General features: G+C 47.9%; 3 protein-coding genes across 13 annotated transcripts; 1 reads left to right on the forward strand and 2 right to left on the reverse strand.

Moving 5' to 3' along the window:
* Positions 1-336: 336 nt before the first annotated feature.
* Positions 337-3,078, reverse strand: BOLA2B (bolA family member 2B). Its single transcript, XM_053265814.1, has 3 exons — positions 2,923-3,078; positions 1,173-1,270; positions 337-624 (listed from the first exon to the last, which is right to left on the reverse strand). Exons 1-3 carry the CDS (start codon positions 2,995-2,997, stop codon positions 522-524), a joined length of 276 nt encoding a protein of 91 aa, XP_053121789.1. The 5' UTR covers positions 2,998-3,078; the 3' UTR covers positions 337-521.
* A 28-nt stretch (positions 3,079-3,106) lies between these two features.
* SLX1A (SLX1 homolog A, structure-specific endonuclease subunit) lies at positions 3,107-9,429 on the forward strand. Of its 6 annotated transcripts, none has more exons than XM_053265811.1 (7): positions 3,107-3,215; positions 4,690-4,896; positions 5,048-5,099; positions 5,238-5,567; positions 5,857-5,990; positions 6,117-6,204; positions 6,971-9,429. In XM_053265811.1, the coding sequence occupies exons 2-7, from the start codon at positions 4,724-4,726 to the stop codon at positions 7,013-7,015; spliced, it is 822 nt and encodes a 273-aa protein (XP_053121786.1). In that variant the 5' UTR covers positions 3,107-3,215; positions 4,690-4,723; the 3' UTR covers positions 7,016-9,429. The 6 variants fall into 6 exon arrangements, with proteins under 6 accessions (XP_053121786.1, XP_053121784.1, XP_053121783.1 ...); XM_053265809.1 differs by lacking the exon at positions 3,107-3,215 and adding an exon at positions 3,245-4,105; XM_053265808.1 differs by lacking the exon at positions 3,107-3,215 and adding an exon at positions 4,088-4,185.
* Positions 9,430-11,326: 1,897 nt separating this feature from the next.
* Positions 11,327-19,609, reverse strand: LOC128331851 (zinc finger and SCAN domain-containing protein 31-like). 6 transcript variants are annotated; one of them, XM_053265795.1, is made up of 7 exons: positions 19,029-19,584; positions 16,909-17,235; positions 16,291-16,401; positions 15,797-15,838; positions 14,420-14,546; positions 13,470-13,959; positions 11,327-11,484 (listed from the first exon to the last, which is right to left on the reverse strand). In XM_053265795.1, the coding sequence occupies exons 2-7, from the start codon at positions 17,107-17,109 to the stop codon at positions 11,469-11,471; spliced, it is 987 nt and encodes a 328-aa protein (XP_053121770.1). In that variant the 5' UTR covers positions 17,110-17,235; positions 19,029-19,584; the 3' UTR covers positions 11,327-11,468. The 6 variants fall into 6 exon arrangements, with proteins under 6 accessions (XP_053121770.1, XP_053121765.1, XP_053121767.1 ...); XM_053265790.1 differs by having other exon boundaries at positions 16,291-17,235; positions 19,456-19,609; XM_053265792.1 differs by having other exon boundaries at positions 13,470-13,956; positions 16,291-17,235; positions 19,029-19,588.
* Positions 19,610-21,431: the final 1,822 nt, after the last annotated feature.

Consider the following 21,431-nt stretch of genomic DNA (forward strand, 5'->3'; position numbering starts at 1 on the left):
AGGTTGCTCCCCTGCAACTGGTATCGAGAGGCATCTTGCCTCCGAAGCTGGCCCACAGCCACCAGACTAGTAGCCATTGGCAGACCTGTCCTCTATGATTTTGGAGTTTATAGCTGCGGATGCTGGGAGTTGTAGCTGAGCAATATCTGGAGAAACCCAGACTGGGAACCCCTGGTGTAGACAATACTGTCCTAGATGGACAAATGGTCTGAGTACAAGGCGGCTTCACACAAAAACAGCTGAAAAGGGGATGAGATGGACAGGGCTGGAGAACTAGTCTTAAGAGATGCTCCAAGCAGAACATCAACAGGCAGGATTGGCAAAAAAAAAACAATATGCAAGCAAATAATTATTTTATTTTCTGCTTCTTATTTTTCCAAGTCCCCCCCACACTGCCACTGGCGTGGCACAAATGAGTCCCTCAGTTGCATCATACATCCATTCCATGGTTGCCTCTCCTGTCCTTTTATGCAGTTCTTTTGGTCTTGAAGCTGTTCTCTTTGTCCCAGGGGATGCACCTCTCACTTAGCTTCTTGTTCTTTCGCCCACTGTTCTGGTGTTAGAGTTCTCTGCTCAAAGGCATGAATGAGTTTCAACTCCTCTGCCAAGACTTCATTGACCAGCCTGGGAGGTGGGGGGAAGAGACAGTGAAATAGGTGCAGACCAAGAGAAAAATTCAAGAATATGCTTTTGTATCTTCTGTGTGCTTTCAGATTGCCTCTTGGTCAGTAATCCAAGCTTCTAAAGCTTTGTCCTGATCATTCAGTAAATATGAGAAAACAGATCACTATTAAAGAGGCTACACACATCAAGATTGTATAGATGTTTCTTAAAAAATCCAAGTCCTTGTCAGTCTACCAAGGCCACAAATGCAGTTAGGATGGGCACGATTCATTCTGAATTCAAGACTTGGAATTTTGCAAGTTTGGAATCAGAGGTGCTGGTGGAAAAAGAAGCAGGAAGGAATCATAGGACTAGAAAGGAGCAATAGATGAGCAGAGAGCAGATTCAGCAGTCCAAAGAGCAACAAGAAAAAGATACAAGAAGAATTTGGAATCTTCTACTCTTGACTTTTGAATTCTTAGCAGACGTTGCCAAGATAATGGTTGGGATGAAGGGGAGATGGGAACAATTCCCCATAAACCTACATTAGCTCTCTTGATTCCACTTACCGATGCCGCTGAAGTAATGGCTTACCCCGGAAACGTGGGGAGACTACCAGGACTTTGAAGCTTGTGGCACAGCGCCCAGGGGTCGTGTCTTCCACCTCCTTGTATGGCAACGGAGTGAGAAAAAGTGCAACACACACAGTTTTAGAAGTGGATCCGACACAGTCCATCCCTCCCCTGCAAGTTCATTGCAAGCCAAGATGGCATGACACACTTAAGTAGGTTGGTGGGCAAAACAAAAACCTACACACACAAAAAACCAGGGAAATGGAAAAAGCAACATATTTAAGAATACTGAGAGCTAGAATACAGCCAAGAAGCTATAGGAAAGTTTCCCAGAAGATAAGGGGGCAGATAAAACAATAAAACCAAAGAGATTGTGTTGGTCAACTGGAACAGGAAAATGAAATATATGGAAATATATAAAAAAACAAATAAATATGCTGAAAGGAGCCCTAAAAGAGAGAGAGAATATGGATTTAGAAGGGGCAGAAAGCTAAGAACAGTCAGCTGGCAAAAGGAAAGCCTGAAAACATTGCAAGCAGAGATGACTACAAAAAAGCATGTGCTTAGGGCCTGCAAGAGACATTTGGAAGGCCCATTGCCTGAGCTGTGTATACCTAACTCAGCTACAGGACACCCTTCTGTACTGGAGGCACCTTCACCTGGGCTTGCCACAGGTCCCCAAGTAGAGCAGCTGTCATCAGGGAGAAGCATTAACACCATGCCCATGTCTCTCAGCTGCCTTAGCACCCCAGAAGAGCCAGGTTGGAGCCCATCTTGGCCTAGGTGAGGAGGGGCCCCAGTTCAGAGTGATGATCTGGGGCTGCCTGGCAACACATTTCTGCAGAGGGGGACTCCACAAGCTGCTCAGGTTCTCCACAAGCCACTCAGGGCAGCAACCAGCAGTTTCAATTGCAGCATCTTTCTTAGCTGTCTGTGCAGCAGAGGTGTTATTACTGTGCTATATGCTCTACTGCAAACTGCTGTGGGGTATACAGCTTCAAAACAAGACCAGATCAACCTCAAGCACACATACCAGGGAGTAAACCCCACTGAGCGTCTCAATAAACAGCCTTCACTGAAAGAGTCGGTTTTTAGCCATCCCAGCGTACAAGCGACCACGCCTCTGGTTTGACCTAATTTGACATGATGCTTGCACCAATCTGTCTCCTATTTCCCCTCTATTTACTCACCCCCATGAGCTAGGTGTAATTACATGTTACTGCCAATTGTCATGCTCTACACAAGTCAAATAAAGAAAGCATAAATTAGTTTGGGGCTGAGGGCGGTGGGAGGGAGGAAAAGAGACCACCTGTATGAGCGCCGTGCGTCTACTTCCCAATAAGGGCCCAAATCGGCAGGTTATTCTGTCCTGCTAACTTGGCATAGAGGCACCTTTAACATGGTGATTCTCTTTATTTAGCAGGGGGAGAGTAACTGGCCCTCTCCACCCCCAGCACAGGACCTCCAGTGACTGTTGCTGGGGTCTATCTGATGTTGCTTTTTAGACTGTGAGCCCTTTGGGGACAGGGATCCATCTTATTTATTTATTTATTTATTTATTTATTCTCTGTGTAAACCACCCTGAGCCATTTTTGGAAGGGCGGTATAGAAATCGAATACACAACAACAACAACAACGCCAGTGGAAGGGAGGGAAGGCGGGGAGGGGGAGCTCCAGCAGCCAGGTAGAGATATGGATAGATATTTACAACAAGCGAGGTGTGTGTGTGTGTGTGTGTCTCACTCACCACATGCTCAGCCTCCAGCTCCTGAAGCAGCCGCTCCCGCAACGCCTCCGCGCTAAGAGATCCCACCGCCTCCATCCTACCCAGAAAAAGCTACAAAAAAAGAGAGAGGACAATCTAACCTCCCACTTCCGCCTATAGTCGACATCACTTCCGCCTATGGTCAGGGGCCCCCGTTTTCCTTTACCAATCAGCTCGGTCGCACGGTGTGTCTACACATCAACGTTACTTCCGGCAGATATCACCATAGAGGAAGAAGTACACGAGAGTCTCCATGAAGTTCGCAAGCCTTAAAGGTATTTCAAGGCTGAAATTGAACGGGTTTCCCCATGGATATACTGATTCATATATGGGCCCCAAGCAGCTTTCCCCTACTACCGCTTTCACATACTTGGTAGAGACACAGAGTGAGAACTGCTTATAGAAATTAATGGAGATGCCCAGGAGTCGAGTGTAGCTCTGATGGATCTGAATTTTCCCCATACATTTCAGGAATGCAGTTTGCACGCAAATCAGTGGAGCACAAGATTTTTGCATGCAGCTGAACGCTGGATTTAGGCTGAGAGGAAGCCTGAATGAACAATGTTGGAAGACTGATTTTGCTACAGCTCTTGAGTGTTTAGTATGGGGAATTTCTGGGTGGAAATCTAAACTATCTTCCGCAGTCCAACATTTTTAAGTCCTGCAAAATTCACACTGGACTACATTTTGGGTTGTATAAATCATCATTTCAGCTACTGGGCTCCCGCTGCAAAATGAAGTTAATGGCCTGTACTTGCACTGGCCGTGCATTTTTAAGATGTTTGATAATTTTTTCTTTTAAAAAAATCCCCCAAGCAATTTCAGACTAGGATTAAGGCATTAACGGCTTTCGTTGCTGTTCCCTTTTGGATGAGGCTGGGGAGACCACTCTCTGCTGGTTCAAGAACAGCTACATTAAAAAAAAAACAACCCAAGATTTCTCCATTGATTTCTATGAATAGCTCTCACTTCCGCCCGACAGAAACAAAAACGAAGAAGTGTTCTCTGGAAAATAGATAAGTTACTCCTGATGTTTCTTATTTCTATACATGCACTGCCAATGACGTCATGACGCCCCCGTAACGTCAGAGGGCGGGCTATTTCTTCGTACCCGCCAATAGAATGTAGACCAGGTTGAATTCAAAGAAGCTGTTAGTAGCGGAAGGTGAGCGTTGCCGGGTAACAGACAACTGATGGCCGTTATGGCTTCGATTCGGGGAAACAATCGCAGCAGTTTATGCGGAGGTGCAGTGCATGATGGGAATTGACAACCGGTTTCGACACAAAGCTTGGATAGGGGAAATTGGGGTTGAAGTCGCGCAGGGCATGATGGGAAATGTCAGAAATTTGAAGTGGGCACAGGCAAGACCAGAGGGATCCCGCCCCGCACGGGAGGGCTCATGTTGCATGGCAGGCAGAAATTCAGCAGGTGCATAGGGAAATCATGCTGCTGAAGGTCTGATGCTGCCGCCCCATTTCATCCTGGTAGGGCACCTGCCACTTTGAGAGTGGCACTGACAGCAGAAATGCAGCATGTCCCATTCCCCCCCACCATGCAGAGGCCGTGAGCTGCCTTTCTGTTTGGCATGCTACTCTTAATGGCCCCAGAGCCCTTCCAGGATAAACTGTGTCAACACTGTTCAGAGCAGGGTGGAAAATGTGGCGGTATCAGCAGTGGGAGGGCAGAAGCAGGAGGAGAAAAATAGAGATAGACTTTTATTCTGACACATGTTCTCTCTCCACTTCTAGATCGGTCACACCTGGTAAAGTCTTGGCGGTGGCCATGGTAGTGGAAGTGCGTGGCTTCTTCGGGGTCTATCTTCTGTATTGCACCAACCCTCGTTACCAAGGCCGGGTCTACGTTGGCTTCACAGTCAATCCTGAACGGCGTATTGGTCAGCACAATGCTGGGAAGCACCGTGGCGGGGCCTGGAAGACAAGCGGCCGTGGGCCTTGGTAGTCCCCTTTTCTGTCCCTCTGCGTCTTCACCCTTCTGTGTCTCGTTCTGAGACTCACCGTCTTGAGGGGGCTCCAGTGCATGCTGGGGAATGGGCTTTCTGAGCAGTGCATGTTGGGGAACTGAGCCCTCCTTGATCTCTCATTGCAGGGACATGGTGCTGATCGTTCATGGCTTCCCTTCCGATGTGGCTGCCCTGAGGGTAAGAGCTCAGTCTTAGCTCACAGCTGCCTCTTTTCTACTTGCAGTGGATCTTCCCACTTCTGCTAATTCTTCAAAAAAAAAACAAAACAAAAAAACAACACCCTTTCATTGCCCTTTTTCTTGTTACTTCCCACAGTTTGAGTGGGCCTGGCAGCACCCACACGCTTCCCGCCGTCTCACTCACATCACCCGCCGCACCTCCCGGGAGACGCGCTTTGACTTCCACCTGCGCGTCTTAGCCCACATGCTCCGAGTGGCCCCCTGGTGCCGTTTGCCTCTGACTATTCGCTGGCTCAAGCAGGAATATCGCCGAGATTTCCCCGCTGGCTTGGAACCCCCACTGCACATGCCAGTGGCCTTTGGGCAGGTCCGAGCTGTCAAGGAGACCAAGGAAGCAAGATCAGTGCCCACAGAGGGACTGACAGCTGTTCCAAAACGCTGTAGTGTCTGTCTCAAAAGGTTCCAGGTAACAGAAGAGTCTGGGCTGTCAGGTTCTTTCATCAAGAGCCCTGCGTTAGAGGAGGGAGAGGGGCTAGAGATCAGGACTTCATTTTGCCTGTCTTGAATCTAGTAACACTTTCATTGGAATCAGTCATCATCATCCGACACTTTGCTTAGCCAAAAGGGAAGTGGGTTTGTTTTAGATCCAAACTGGATAACAGCTTCTTCGGCATCTGCTCGGGGGTGGGGGGTGGATGGTTGGGTGTTCTTCTGGAAGGTGATGAGGACTGCAATTTTGAAACCTTCCTTTGCAGGATGAGGAGAACGACAGCCCCTTGCACTGTTTCCACTCTGGCTGCACCATGGCTGCTCATATTACATGCCTGGCTCAAGTTTTCCTAGAGAAAGAGCCAGATCAGTTCCTGCCCATAGAAGGGCAATGCCCAGGGTAGGTGACATCTGTGTGCATTGGCAGAACTAAAGAGGTGGCATACTTTGAATGCTGTTGATGCTCTTTTAAAAAATCAGTTATAACAGTTACTCAGTCCCTGCTTATTTATTTCCTGTTTCTCAGCTGCAAGAATCTTGTGCTCTGGGGAGATCTGATTCGGCACTATAAAGGTTGCTATGGCAATCTAGAGGCAGATCCTACCTCCTCCCAGGTAAAAAGCACCCACCCAAATTTCTGGACTGGTCTCTCTTGTGTTAGAAACCTAACTCTCTGTCATGTGGTCTTTAGCCAGCTCCACCACCAAGATTTTCCTGCTGCCTCAGAGGATTCTTCCCTTGTTGCACCTTATGCCTGGAACACCCTGCCAGATCACCCCTTTGATGCCTCCTCTCTTATTTCCTTCAAACATCTCATCAAAACTCACAATTTTCTTGGAGCCTTTGCCCGAACTCCTTAGTCCCCATACCATAATACTGCAACTAAGCCATACACACACACACCATCCTTCGGGGATCCAGACAATACTTGTATGAAGTTCTGTCTGCCCCTTTAAAAACTGTCTCTCCCTCTCCCTGTACAGTATATAGATATAGATAGATAGATACATATGAAATTGCATATCATTTCTCTGTTGATCCACCTCCCTCTGTCATTCCTGTTGGATCTTTTTCAAGACTGAGCCCCTCCGGTAGGGACATGCCTTCTCATCTGTTGTAAAGCACCATGTGAATGGATGCCACCATATACATCATAATCACCAGAGGAAATATGCCACATAATTTAAGACCCATCCTATTTATATAATCTTTTCTCCTTTTTACTGTTTTGGACTCTTTCTCTCATCCAACAATAGGTTAATTTCTTTTCTATGCCAGTTAACTCCTTTTTTGGACCACATCATTAATGAAATGTAATACCTACCTGTTCCACTTTGATATGCTCATCTCACCTCTCTTTCCTTTATTTTATGCCTGCAGGAACATTGGACCAATGAGCTGAACTGTGAAGGAGCCTGTATGTGAAAACCCTGATCAAAACGGACCCCTCCCTTCCCTTCTGGACAATGGCAGAGTCCCTAGGAATCCTCACACTTAATGTGGCCCTTCTTTAAACCCTCTTCTCCTCTTTCTCTCAGAGGGCTGGGCTCCCAAAATCAGCTTCCTTTACTTTCCCAGCTGGACCTGGGATCTTTGAATTCTGAACACTATAATCATGTAACAAAAGACTTATTCATTTTTAAACATTGAATAATTAAATTAAAAAACCAAGAATTGGGCAGGATTTCTGTGAAATAATGGGGTGGGGGACAGAATTCCTTGAATCTCTGGCAACAGAATAGAATCAAAGCTTGCTAGACTTGTAAAAGCCCCTGCAAAACCAGGATGCCTGAGTTTTCTTAGAAATACACAGGATTGATACCTATATGAGCATATGAGAGTCAGTGTGGTGTAGTGGTTAGCATGTTGGACTAGGACTGGGAAGACCCGAGTTCAAATCCCCATTCAGCCATGACACTCATTGGGTGACTCTGGGCCAGTCACTTCTCTCTCTCAGCCTAACCTATCTCAGAGGGTTGTTCCTTGGAAGAAAAACAGGATATATAAATGTTTTCATTTGTGCTGCTGCAACTCAAAATGTTGAATGGGAACAGGCTATTCAGTTGCAGCTACAAGAGAAAAAAAGAACCTGTGAACCCAGAGAGTGTAAGTAGAAATTACTTCTAGTTTATGCAGCCTCTGTAGTTTGAGTGTGTACCGAAAACCTAGAGCACTGTCTAAAATTAATCTCCAGTTTTTCTACCACGACTACCATGTTTCTTCTGCATTTCTGCTCTCTGTATTATAAGAGGCCTTCTGATTGGTGCTGGAGGCAGAATACAGTAACTGCTGTATTTTACGATTTGTAAAAATGGATATTTGTACAATTGTAAAATACAATTTGTAAAAATGGATAGCCAGTGTTGTTCCTTTGTCCCTATAGTGCTACACGCAGCTGAAAATCAGGATCGAATGTCTAGTGGGGCTTCTCCACTTGAGCCTGCATAACTCTTCCTATGCTCCATTTGCCTCTTATAAGCTACAAGCTTTGGGGCTTTGCCACCACCATGCTTATCTCACACATCCCCAAATACTTTTTTGCATTAGGAGGAGATGCTGTGCTGGGGTTGGATACGGACAGTTGCTTTCCCCTTGCTAAATATAAGAGAATCACCACTTTAAAGGGGGCCTCTCTGCTCAGTGAGCAGGGGGCATTACAAGTAGAGGTACAGAAAAGCCCTATGCCCAGTACCTGTCACACTAAAATGGATTTTCAGGCAGAGGATGAATCTGGACGAGGCACTGGGCAGAAGTTTTGTGTGGAGTGTTCCCTTATAGCAGAGATACTGGCCACCATCCAAACTAACGCTGCCCCTGCACAACAAAGCTGGGCACCTGCAAGTAGGTCAAATCACTGGGGGAAATCCCAAAGTAGCATTTCTGCACAGATGTCCCCTGCAACGTAAATGGACAGAGGAGCCCCACAGGTTGTGTACTTTGTTGCACAAGTGCAAGGATGTTTATGACAAGGATGTTTATGTTCTCCTTAAAGAACCTGTTAGGGATAGATCAGTCCTGAAGAGCTATTCTGATTGGTAGGGGCAGGGGCAGAGGGCATCCTGCCCTGCTGACACCCCCAATAATCAGCCTCCCGAAGTGACTGCCTCAAAGGTACTTCCCAACTGTGGCTTTTTATATCGAACATGAAAAATACATAGTTCTTGATGCAAGGGAAGAAATAAGCTTAGTTCTGAAGCACTTGAAAAACTAATGTTCTTTTTCTGGACTGTTCAAAACATGCTACGTTATCTTGTCTCAGTAATCCTTTCAAGTCCTGTTTGGTAGCCAGCATGATTGTCCCTGTATTGCACGTGGGAAGGGGAAGACTGAGAGAACATGGCTTCCTTAAGGTCTCTGAATAAGTTCACGGATGAGGCGAAAGTTGAACCAGTGACTTTTCAGATCACGTTGTTAGCCATTAAAGTATATCAGATGACCAGCTGATTGGAACTGGAAAGTTTGTTTACATAAGTGGATGTAATTTCCCCATTGTGCTCTGGGTTCTCCATTTCATAATAGTGACCAGCTGTGGGGAATCAGGAATATATGGCATACCTCTACTCCCCCAAACCAAATTAGCCATAACAGCTATGTGTACGAGCCCTTAGATTTGGATATGCTCAGGCCTGTATCTATTCTGTGCTGAAAAAGAAAAGGTCAAAAGGTAAGCTGGATTTCTTAACCATGCACTTAAGGAACAGCTGTGACTGCAGACAATTTTTTCTAGAACATAACTTAATTTTTGACTGTTTGGTTTATATGTTGTACATTCAAAATGTGTGCGCTGCTACTAAATAGAATAATTGTGGGGGAAATTGGAAATAAAGTATTAAAGAGATGCTGAGTTGACCTTCTTTTACAAAAAGTTCACATGCGATCACAACTCCTTAATGGCTGAATCAGCTACATCTCATGGACTCAGAAACTGCAGGAACACAATATCTCCCCACCTGAGCACTAACACAGGCAAAAGACTCACCATAGGGCCATATAACACTCTGCTCAGCAGGCACTGACTACCGCAAGTCAGCCATTACCTACGACAAGGACTGCTTGCTTGCTTTTTCCCCTATGCAGCCTTCCCTCTCCAGCCAGGGCTGCCAGCATTTCAACCTGCCAGGGCCTCTGGGTCTAACAGCAGCCTAATGCACAGGGATTAGTGGACAAACGTTACCTGCTGATTTGGCGCATCAGGTGCAAAGGGAAGCCAGGCCAGTGATTTTTGGGTAAGGTGGCAGTCCTGTCTCTAGTGCTGGCGTTTATTCCAAGCTGGATTAGGCTGCTGCTTCTTTTCACCAAGTGCTGCTGTGGTGTTCAGTGCCAACGAAGACCCACATGTGTCCCCAAAGACAGTGGAGGCTGGTGTCACCCTTGCTAGCTGGCAGACCTCTCTGCTCTTGTAGCGATTTGTACCTCCAGACTCTCATACTGTTCTATTAAGAGCAGTCAACTTCAGGCTTGAGCACAGCAAGGTGCCTACTTTCTACTGGCTCAGCAAAGTCTACTGGCAAAAGTCTACTGGCTCAGCAAAGCTCCCTCCTTGCCAACATGTTGAATGGCCTCCTCTAAAGGTATGGGCAATTTCCACCACCCTCTCCTTGCAGAAGCATCTGCTGGTTTAGGCTCCATGTCATGAAGAAAGGGTTATCCCTGTGTTCTTCATGGTAAGGCCCAGAGGCCAGTGGCAGCCCCTACAGCCCAAAGAGTGGCCCTCTGACTCGTTTATTGGATCTGTGCAAAGCTTTGGCTGAAGCTAAATACGCTGCAGAGTCCACCTGGCACCATGTGGAGATGACCATTCTCACTGTGCAGTGCTGCACTTTGCCCAGTGCTGGGGGGCTCCTTGAAGGGAGCCCTGCACCATATTGGCAGGCATGCCTGAAGTGCTGGGAAGGGTCGCTCTTCTCAGTGCTTTCCCCACACAGCTCTCTTAAAGGGCCCTCCTAGAGGTCAGCACAGTGGGAAGTGGCTCTCACACGGAATGTTTCCCCCCGAAGTGGCCCCTGCTTGAAAGGCAGTGAAGATCACCGGGCTATCCCCTTCTGCACATAAGAAGCTGGTTTATATACTGACTCAGACCAATGTGCTACACACACACACACACACACTTTTTCAACCACACACAAAAGTTCGCAATGCTGTTTATGTAACAAGGGGATGATTCTCTGTCCCAAAGGGATCCAGAACAAAACATGCAGACCCGAGTAACAACCACTGGGAAAGATGCAAAGCTGGGCAGAAAAGGGACAGTTGTGGTCCCTGTGCAAAAGTATGAGAGCGCCACCACTTGGAAAGGTGCCTCTCTGTCCCGCTAGCAGGGATGAGCCCAGTAATACCAGACCGCCCAGGACTGTCCAAATAACAGCACTGCCAGGCCTCTCAAGGATGGAAACCTTGCCCAGTCCTATCATCTGCAAACCTTTTAACGGAAGAGGCTGGGGACTGAATCTGAAGCCACTTCCATGCAAACTGTGTGCCACCGAGCTACAGCTGCCTCTTCTCCAGCAAACATGGGTTTAAAAAAACAAGAAAAGGAAGGCATTCCGTCTAAAAATCACATCCCGGATCAGGCAATGTTGGGTGATGTTCCTTTCTCTCTGATGCTCCTTCAGTCTCGTTGCCTTTTGCCAGTGAAAGAAGTAGGCATCGATCTTTCCCCCGTCCCAATCAAAGGAGAGCCCTCTCAAAACTTGCTTGTTCTCAGACGTGCTCTGATTCCCGGATAAAATACGTGCACCAACCAACGCGCTTGAAGCTGCCTTCTGTAACAGCTTCGCCTGCATTCTGAGCCTTGCAGAGCAATCCGCAGCCATGCTTCTGCCCTCTAGATGCAGAGTCAAATGCTGCCACACAGAGACCAGATGCAGCGGATGCGCCGTCAAGACCTTCCTTGGCTGCAACCAAAGTAAAGGGTACATTATCAGAAGCAGCTCTCCATCAATTTGGGCCATAGCCTAGACTGAACTAGAGGGCAGAGGCCTCCCATTGGGCCAAGGCTACATACTGATCAACACAGTCAGGGGGAAAGGCACGTGGTCCTCTCTCGAAGATTTGTACCACTTTAAAATGCAAGTGAATGCTCACTGATGTACAGACAGGCTCACTTCAGGTAGAGAGCTATCTGACCAGGAAGAAGACTAGACCGGGGTTCTTAAACTGGGGTCCCCAGATGTTGTTGGACTACAACTCCCTTTAGCCATTGTGGCTGGAGATGATGGGAGTTGTGATACCATCATCTACATTTTTAGACGGTGAGCCCCTGGGGGACAGGGAGCCATTTTTATTTATTTATTTATTTATATCTATGTCAACTGCTTTGGGAACTTTTGCCGAAAAACGGTATATAAATATTCATCGTATTCATATTCCTAGTCGGACATCTGGGGAGCCATGTCCGAGATCCCCTGGAGTTAAGCCATTCATTTTGGGGGCTTCCAGAGAATCCAAGGAGGCCTCAGGAGCTTGGTAAGAGATTCCCAAATGTGAAGATCAGCAATGCCAGACAACAAGCTTCCCAGAAAGACTGCTTGCTTCCCACTACTAATCGAGCCCTGCCGCAGCTGGCCACAGAAGAGCAGGGGACGCGCTTGGCTTTGCACCTGTGCAACTCTAGCACAGTGGAAGTGAGGCTCAACAAGCTTGGGTTGAGCCTGGGCATCATACATGAGCCAAGGGTGTGTGCTAGAGCAGGGATTCTCAACCTTGGGTCTCCAGATGTTACTGGACTTCAACTCCCATAACCCCCAACTAAAGGCCACTGGGGCTGGGGATTATGGGCACTGAAGTCCAATAGAATCCCTGTACTAGAGGATGGCCAGAATCCTCTGCAGCAGGCAGAAGGGTTCCTCAGCAGACCCGTCAATGGGGAAAGGCTGCCCATCTGGGGAAAAGTTTGAAAATTACTGACTGGCCAGAATGTTTCTTCCTGACATGTTCGCTTTCCATAGGAAGTGAATGCTTGACTATTCAAGAAATGTTTCTCGCCTTTCTTTTTTCAAATGTGTAGTCCAAGGAGGCCTGTAGCACGATTTCCCCGATTATGTAAAACCAGCCTTCAGCCTTTTATTGTCATAGGAACATAGGAAGCTGCCTTCTACCGAGTCAGAGCGTTGCTCCATCTAGCTCAGTACTTTCTACACTGACTGGCAGCAGTTCTCCCAGGTTGCAGGCAGGAGCCTCTCCCAGCCCTATCTGGAGATGCTGCCAGCTGGGACCTTCTGCTTGTGAAACAAATGCTCAACCACACAGCCAGCCCCCTCCATGCTGTCCTATCCCTTCACTGTCTTATTCCCAACTTTCAGATAAATGATTCCCCTCCTCCCCTTTTCTGCTCATTTCATCTTTGACCAATCACTCCCTCCTTTCTCCCACTAATGCCCAAACAATTCACACCTTCCAGTTTGCCCCTTCCACGTACTCACTGGTTAGAAACTAACTCTCTCGCACCCTGCTTTGCACTCTCCACCTACTCCCACAGACCCTTAACTTTGGATCTTGGACAAGGTGTGGATGCCTTTGGCTGAGATTATCCTAGAACACCGCCCCTCCCCCCCGGCCCCATATGAGCATGGTGTAGTGGTTTGGAATAGGATTGGAGAGATCTGAATTCAAATCCCCATTCATCCATGAAGCCTGCTGGATGACCCTGGGCCAGTCATGCTCTTTCAGCTTGGCCTACCTCACAGGATTGTTGTGAGGATAAAAGGAGAGGGGAGAGAGAACCAAGTGTGCTGCCCTGAGCTTCTTGGAGGAAGGGTGGGTTGCATAAATCTTCCTGTTCTCTCTCCCCACCCGCCCAACACGATAACAGGTCCCCCAGGCTCATCACACCAAATCCAGGCCGTGGACCTACAAGAGAGAAAAGGAGAACAACCCCTACCATGAGTGGCGTCTCTGATGGTTTACAACATGCGACCGGCGCGTGAATCTCTTCCCGCAGTAAGCGCACTGATGGGGTTTCTCCCCTGAGTGAATGAGGAGGTGCTTTGTGAGGGTTGTGTTCCGGTTGAAGCTATTCCCACATTCAGGGCACTGGTAGGGCTTCTCACCCGTGTGGATTCTTTCATGTCTAATGAGGTCCCACTTCTTGCGGAACCTTTTCCCGCACTCCTTACACAGATGCCGTTTTGCTTCCGGGTCAGTGAGGACCCCTCCGAGGCCTCTGTCTGTGATCACCCTCATGGAAAGACAGCTTTTCTGCTGCCTTCCTAAACCACGCTCACTCACATACGGTCTTATGGGGTCACTTCTTGGGAAAGTGTCCTCTACAAACTCTAGTGTCCCTTGAGGTCGCCTTTGTTGCTCCTCTGCCTCAGGTTCTCCCTGGTGTGCCTCCTTGGCCCTGGTATGGTTCACAAAATTGCTTTCTGCTAGGGGAAAGGAAGAAACCAAGTATTTTACTTCTGCTGCTCAGAGAACAAGGAAGGAAGATTCTTCATTTTCTTGTTCCTTGAGAAAGTTGTCTTGCTGGTGCCAAATTTAGTTAGACTATTTATTTAAAACATTTATATTCTGCCTTTTGGCCCAACAACAGGCATCTGAGTTGGCTGATTAGAAGACACATCTAATGCACAATAAACATAATTTCTTTTCAAAAGATGGTAACAGATAAAAGACTATGTCAGGAGTTCTCAGATGTAGATGGACATCTTCCATCATCATCATCCCGCCCCCTGGTCAGAGGTTCTCAAACTTGTTGGATAACATCTGGGGTCCTAAGGTTGAGAATCTCTGGCTTATAGTAAGGGTCCGGTGAGGGGAGACCTGTACCCTTCCCTTCACTTTGTTATCAGATTGCTACCTAGCATGTTATAGCCCTGTTACAGATACCTTGTGAACTGCAGTCTTCGATGTGGTCTTGCTTGGCTTCCCTGTGAGGATGTCTCTGTGCTGTGTCTGAAATAGCCTGATCTATAATAGGGGAGTTCACAATCACCATCTCAATTGGCACTGTGATCTAATACAAACAAAAAGGAGGGAGAGGGCAGTTAAATCAGTGTAGGGATGAATTTTGTAATTACATGCAAAATGCAGCACCTGCTTTCCCCTGGAAGCAATGGGCAGGGCTTCTGCAAATGATCTGCATGGAAACTGACACCGGCTGCAGAATCTGGCACCAGAGATCCCTCTGACAGGGATTCCTAGATATTGTTGACTACAACCCCTGCTAACTTGGCAAAGAGGCACCTTTTAATGTGGTGATTTTCTTTATTGAGCAGGGGGAGAGTAACTGGCCCTCTCCAACCCCAGCACAGTACCTCCAGTGACTCTTGCTGGTGTCTATCTTATGGTTTTGTTTAGATTGTGAGCCCTTTGGGGGCAGGGATCCATCATATTTATGTATTGTCCCTGAGCCATTTTTGGAAGGGTGGTATAGAAATCAAATTAATAATAATACAACTTCCAAAATCCCCAAGCAAAAGCCATTGCAGCTGGTGATTCTGGGAGTTGTAGTCAACAACATCTGTGAATCCCCATTAGAGGGAACACACTGCCTGGCACCCAGGGAAGTGGACTTTTCATGTTTGTTTCTTGGCTTTAAATCAAGTCTCTTGCCCTTATGGTGTGGCAATAATTGATGGAGTTTTCAGAAGCCCTCTTCAAACCTTGGCTTCAGGCTGCAGTTCATTTCAAGCACTTTGGCCAAGACTGGTTGGTATGCATGTCATGATCAATCTTGGCTTGTTTCTAGCCATCGTTGGAAGTCAAATTCTTCCAACCTGTGCACGAGCAGGAGAAGAGGGAGTGTGCCCCTCCAAGGCTAAAAGATGCCACATGGAACTGAGACTTAACCTTAGTTCCATGTGACATATGACCCAATGCATGCCTTCCAGTGGCCAAGAGATGCAGTTACCCATATGTATGGTGGCAGTGACCAACCTTCTGACATTCACCATAACATATACAACATGCATACGCATAAGAGAGAAATGCCAAGCAGTGTGTTGAGTATGTGTGTCTAGGAAGCAGCTGAGCAGAAAGTTTTGTTTGAGGAAGGGGTGGCAGTATAATGGGCTTGCAGAGGAGGGTCAGAAAAAGATTGTAATAATAGAATTTTAGGGCAGGAAGGGACCTAGAAAGTCTTTTATATGTGGTTCCTTCTGCAACTTTGCACGACACAATTATAGCACCCAATGTTGGACGACAAATTCCTCCCACAATTACACTAGAAGGCAAAGCCCACTTTAAACTGAAAGGAACACTCACTTCATAAATAGCAATGAGGTCACACAGGACTGCAGTCAAAGCCTGTAAGTTCAAAGTGGACAGAGACGCATTGGCATGCATTTGTATTCTGAGTTCGGTAAGCATGACCTGCCCATGTGGGCCACATGTAATTTATGGGTTAGCCAATTTTTAAATCTAAGAGATTTATGATTTTAGATCTAAGGGAGTTATGTTGGTTTTGAGAGGAAAATAGAGACTTTGCATATCTCGTGAAACAGGTAGGTTTTTTAAAAAACAAAAATTCAGAACAAGATGATGATTATCCAATCTGCCATGCAATCCTGCGGGGCTGGCATGTCTATTTTTTGCATGATATTATTACTGTCTAAGAAGCTGGAAAAACCTACTGGACAGATACGGATGCAGGCCAAATTTCTGCCACTAACGTAAGCAGAACTCAATTTATTTCTTTTTCATTTTTGCAAATCTGAGACTGCTCTCCCTAGAAAAACTGGGATTGAAAAGTTCCTCACCTGTTGCTCCCACCTCTTGGCCACTTGCTGTTCCTGCAAGAACTCCTCAGCAAGTGCCACTGCCTGGTCACAAGTCTCAGGTCCACGTTCCCTAATCCAGTCTTGCATTTCCTGTGGCAGAATGACAAGGAACTGCTCTAAGATGAGCAAATCCAGGATCTGCTCCTTGGTCTGGCTCTCAGGCCTCAGCCAACGATGGCAAAGGTCCTGGAGTTGTCGGTATGTTCCTCGTGGCCCCTCGGCATCCTGGTAACAAAAGTGCCTAAAGCCCTGGCGGTGTGTCTCTGTGGCAATATAGTTGTCCAGCCTCAAAATGGCCACCTTCACTTTCCCATAGTCAGCCTTGTCTTTGGCTTCCAGACTAAAATAGGCCTGCTGGGCTTGTCCACCAAGGACCGGCACGAGCCGAGTCACCCACTCTTCCCGGGGCCACTGAGAAGCATCAGCCACTCGCTCAAAGGTGGCCAGGTAGGCCTCGGTGTTACCCGCTTGAGCCAGAGGCGGCAACTGCACATTGTCCCATACGGGGGTGCTCACAGGAGCAGGCACCACCTCCAACACTCTTTGCCACTGACAATCCCAGTTCTGAAGTGGCTTCTCTATCAGTTCCTGCTTTACCCTTGATGCAGATGTCCCTCTCAGTAACTCCTCAGTGGTTCCAGACTGCATGAGAGAGGGGAATTTTCCATCGCCTCCTCTTGCACTGCTCTCTGCTTGGCACTGAGCCTCCATTTTCACTCGAATCTGTAGTGGCAGCACTGGATCCATAGCGTCTCCTGAAGAAGTGGCCATTTTGTTTGTGTGCTGCTGCGCAGCCATTTTGTTTCTCGATGAAGTACGTGGCCCTTGTCACAGCAGTTCTATCTCACTAAACAGAAAACACTCAGGCGCCTGACTCTGGCTTGTGGTTAGAGAAATCTGCGATAAAGCAGTTCAGGCATGATCCTGTCAGAAACATGGAATGTTAGTTGTTGTTTTTTAAAAGATGGGTAGCTGTTGCACAGAACTGTTCCTCTTAAGACTGCTACTTTTATTCCCACGGACCCCTTAAAAAGCTTCTGTCCCTCTTGTAACACAGGAGAGAAAAATTTAACCAACAATGGGTACATCTTTACTGACTGAAAGTCTGCCTATCAGGACACTGTTAAGACTCAGGAAACCTTCCAGGAGAAAAAGGTAAAATGATGATTTAAACATTTCAACAGCATGCAGCTCTTTTAGATGACAGCAGCTATGTGGAAGGCTGCTTAGGCGGCTAAGCTCTTTGCTTTGGGCCACCAAAAGGTTAAACCAGGCCTGAGGTAGTCTCTATACATGTAGCAGATTATATGGGGATGAGTTGTGAGAAGGCGGAATGAGAGGAATGGACTGAACCACTTCAAATTTAAAACTCCTTGCAAACAGAACGGAGCGTACCAGGGAGAAAGATTCTAAGCAATCCTTTTACATATTTGTGCTGGTTTTGCATCTGTAGATGTTCCCTTCAGTCTGAAGTGGTGCAGTCTAGTTCACCACCACCTCATTTTGCTGCATGTGCAGACCAGGCCTGATCTATACACTTGACAGAATCTGTATATTTAATTCTCTAGGCATACCCACCCATGGCTAATCCCGTGTGTGGCAGCTGTCGTGAGAATTCGCGAGCAGAAGCACCTGATTGGGCAGTGGAGATTCCATATGCAGATAGGAAGGAGGAGCCTGTGATAGCTGAAGCACCATGGTGACTGGGCAGTGGGGATTCCATATGCAGATAGGGGGGTGGAGCGTGTGATGGTTAAGGTCAGTTGGAATGAAAACTGTTACTGGCCGGAAGATGTTCTTGATTATAGAGGAGAGGAAACGCTAGATAGATAGATGACAGGGGTCTGCAAAGAGAGGGGGTTGTGAGGGAGGAAAGAGCCCCTTCAGGAAAAGAAGGCTGTCGTTGTGTGAATTAGATGAGGAAACAAGATGAACAAGATCTGTTAACTCAGGAAGGGAGAGAGAGAAAGAAAGAAGGGAGGGGGAAGAAAGACAGAGGCAAAGAGCGAGTGGAGGAGAGAGAAAGAGAGAAAAAGAAGGGAGGGGAAGAGAGAAAGAAGGAAGGAAGGGCGAGGGATGGGCCTGAGCCTGTCAAGGACCTGAGGGGAATGGGTAGCCATGGTGGTGCCTATTGGCAGCAAGGAAGGGCCCAGTCGACCACTACTGCTGTTTGGGGCTACCGAGGCCACTGGCGGAGGGAGGCAGGCAGGCAGGCAGGCAAGCCATGGGCCCGGGCCTGTCAGCGGCCTGAGGGGAATGAGTGGCCGTGGCCGTGGCCGTGAGGAAGGGCCTGGTCAACTGCTGCTGCAGTGCTGCTCCTGTGGGGAGGAGCAGGAGCGGGGCTCGGGTGAGGGAGGTCTCTGGGAATAGGAGGCTGCAACTTGGCCAATAGGTGCTAGCAATGTTGCAGCCACGACCACCGTGAGGGGGGTGGAATAAAGGGATGGAGGAGTGACCAAGAGGGGTGGTGAGGGGGATGGAAGCAACAGGATGGAGGAGGATGAGCAGGAGTGTGGCTCAGGTGAGGGTGGGGAGATCTCTGAGGTGAGGGGGGCTGTGAGTGAGGGGGGCTCTGGGGTGAGGGGAGCAATCAAGTACTAGCGCGCGAATGCTCTGCACGGGTTAAGCTAGTGAGGTATTAAAACTCCTAAGCTTAAGCTGGTAGAAGGGGCTCCAGGCTGCTGGTGGAGGAATCACATTTTTTTAATGTTTCTTACCTGAAAGCAAAAACCCTGCTGCAGGCTGAAAACTAGCACATGAAGACGACGACTTGCAGGGAGCTTGGTTTCAAAGATGTGATCCCCCACTTGCCAGCCCCAAGCAGTACATTCTACACCACCTCGGAAGTCTTTGGCTACACGTGGAGCCAAATTCACATCCAGTGATCTTGAGTATAATGCCAAAGACAGGCAGAAAGGACGCGGGTTTAGCAGGGCAAGCCACAGACCAACATCACACGGGCTGCCCACGCCAGAAAAAAAGGCGACCCACCCGTGATCCAAAGAGATCAGGCGAACGTTTCTGAGCTAAAGGCCACGTGTCGCTCCAAGCAAGGGAGGAAACGGGCTTCCCTCTCCGCTTTCTGTCCTCCTCCTTCGCAGTTTCTCTCCATCCCCCTTTCCTGCAATCGCATCTGTAACTCACCCCGTGCACTGCGCAGCCTCTCTTGCTTCGCAATCGCTACTGGGGAGGAAAAAAAGTTCAAAAGCCAAATTCAGTTCCTTTCCCCCTTCCAAGTTTGGGCGGAACAGGAAAGTGCACTGCACTCGCACCTCTCCTATGGCTAGTTCAGAGCCTCTCTAGGATCGCGGTCGCAGTTTTGATTTTTTAACTCTTTGAGAACTTCGAGAGATTGAATCCGCGGCTAATGTCTGTCCTCTCCCAGCCCTGTGAGGTTTATGTTTGTTTTTAAATGCCGGGCTTGCGTACATTTACATTTATTTGTCTACAGCAGGCAGGATTTCAGCAAAAGGAGATATCGTTGTGAACAGCAGCAACCAACGCTTCACCTTTTGAGTTGCTGGCACGCCGTTTTTAAAAACACGCAAAACTGGGGGGGGGGGGGCACCCAACAACCTGGCAGCCCTCTCTAAGAACATAAGAACAGCCCTTCTGGATCAGGCCCAAGGCCCATCTAGTCTAGCATTCTGTTTCGCACAGTGGCCCACCAGATGCCGCTGGAAGCCACACAGGCAGGAGCTGAGGGCGTGCCCTCTCTCTTGCCATTACTCCCCTGCAACTCTCTTTCTCTTCAGTTTATACTCTCTCCATTTGACAAAGCCAAGTCCTCTAGACAAGTTCTCCCTCTAGGGAGAGGGACAGGAAGATCATAGACACCAGAGCAGGAGGGATCTACAGAGCCCTCCAAAGGGAAATGTGTCTCCTGTGTCTGTCTCTGGCAGTCCTGGATACACCAGAGGAGCAGCAGCTTTCGAACCGTGTTCTAGGGAAACTTCTCAGCAAATTCCTTAAGAAAAGACCAGTCGTGGCATACAAACCTCTCTGAAAGGCAGTTTACATCACTGTTTTCTCTGCAATGCATAGGAATATGCGAGTCCTGAATTATAGCATACTCCATGTGAAGCAACAGAGTATCCTAAAACACACCTAGAATCCTTTGTGGTTTGCAAGAGGTCTCTGTAAATGCACAGAGGTTCTTGGGATACCACTACCCCTGAATTATCTCCAGTTGTAGGTTCAGATCACTTTTAGCCCCCACCCTAAATGGCTCCAGGCCTGGACATCCAAAGGGCCACCTTCTGCCACATGAGCTTGCCTAAAGCTCTCCTCCCACCCCCACACACTCAGGCTCAGGGCTGTCCTTAGGGCAGGGCAAGCAGGGTGGCTGCCCAGAGCCCTGCTCTAACCCCCATTAAAATTAACTGGAAGGGGGCCCCCACACTGACTGCTTTGCCTCAGGCCCCACAGCCCGGCTGGGCTTTCAAAGGACAGCCCTGCCCAGTGTAATCACATGCACAGGGGTGCACAGTTTGGATTAGGGCTATAGCAGGGTAAAGCTCCACTACCACTTTGCTGTGGATCCAGTCTCATTAGTGTGTTCCCTCGTGTACTATTTTTAAAAAGGGTTGGGTGGGGTGTAGGGTCAAATGACGCATTTAAGTAACAGGTAGTTTTGCCACTGGTCACACTACAGAGGTATATCTTATACTAGGGGTTTCCAATCTTGGATCCTCATAAGAACAGCCCTGCTGGATCAGGCCCAAGGCCCATCTAGTCCAGCATCCTGTTTCGCACAGTGGCCTACCAGATGCCACTGGAAGCCACAGGCAGGAGTTGAGGGCATGCTCTCTCTCCTGCTGTTACTCCCCTGCAACTGGTACTCAGAAGCATCCTGCCTTTGAGGCTGGAGGTGGCCTATAGCCCTCTGACTAGTAATCGTTGATAGACCTCTCCATTAAGTTATCCAAACCCCTCTTAAAGCCATCCAGATTGCTGGCTGTCAGCACATCTTGTGGCAGAGAATTCATTGTGTGAAAAAATACTTCTGTTTGTTGGTCCTAAATTTCCTGGCAATCAATTTCATGGGATGACCGCTGGTTCTAGTGTTATGTGAGAGGGAGAAAAATTTCCCTCTATCGCTTTCTTCACACCATGCATGA

Source organism: Hemicordylus capensis, chromosome 6 (assembly GCF_027244095.1).
Source record: "Hemicordylus capensis ecotype Gifberg chromosome 6, rHemCap1.1.pri, whole genome shotgun sequence".
NCBI classification, from domain to species: Eukaryota; Metazoa; Chordata; class Lepidosauria; order Squamata; family Cordylidae; genus Hemicordylus; species Hemicordylus capensis.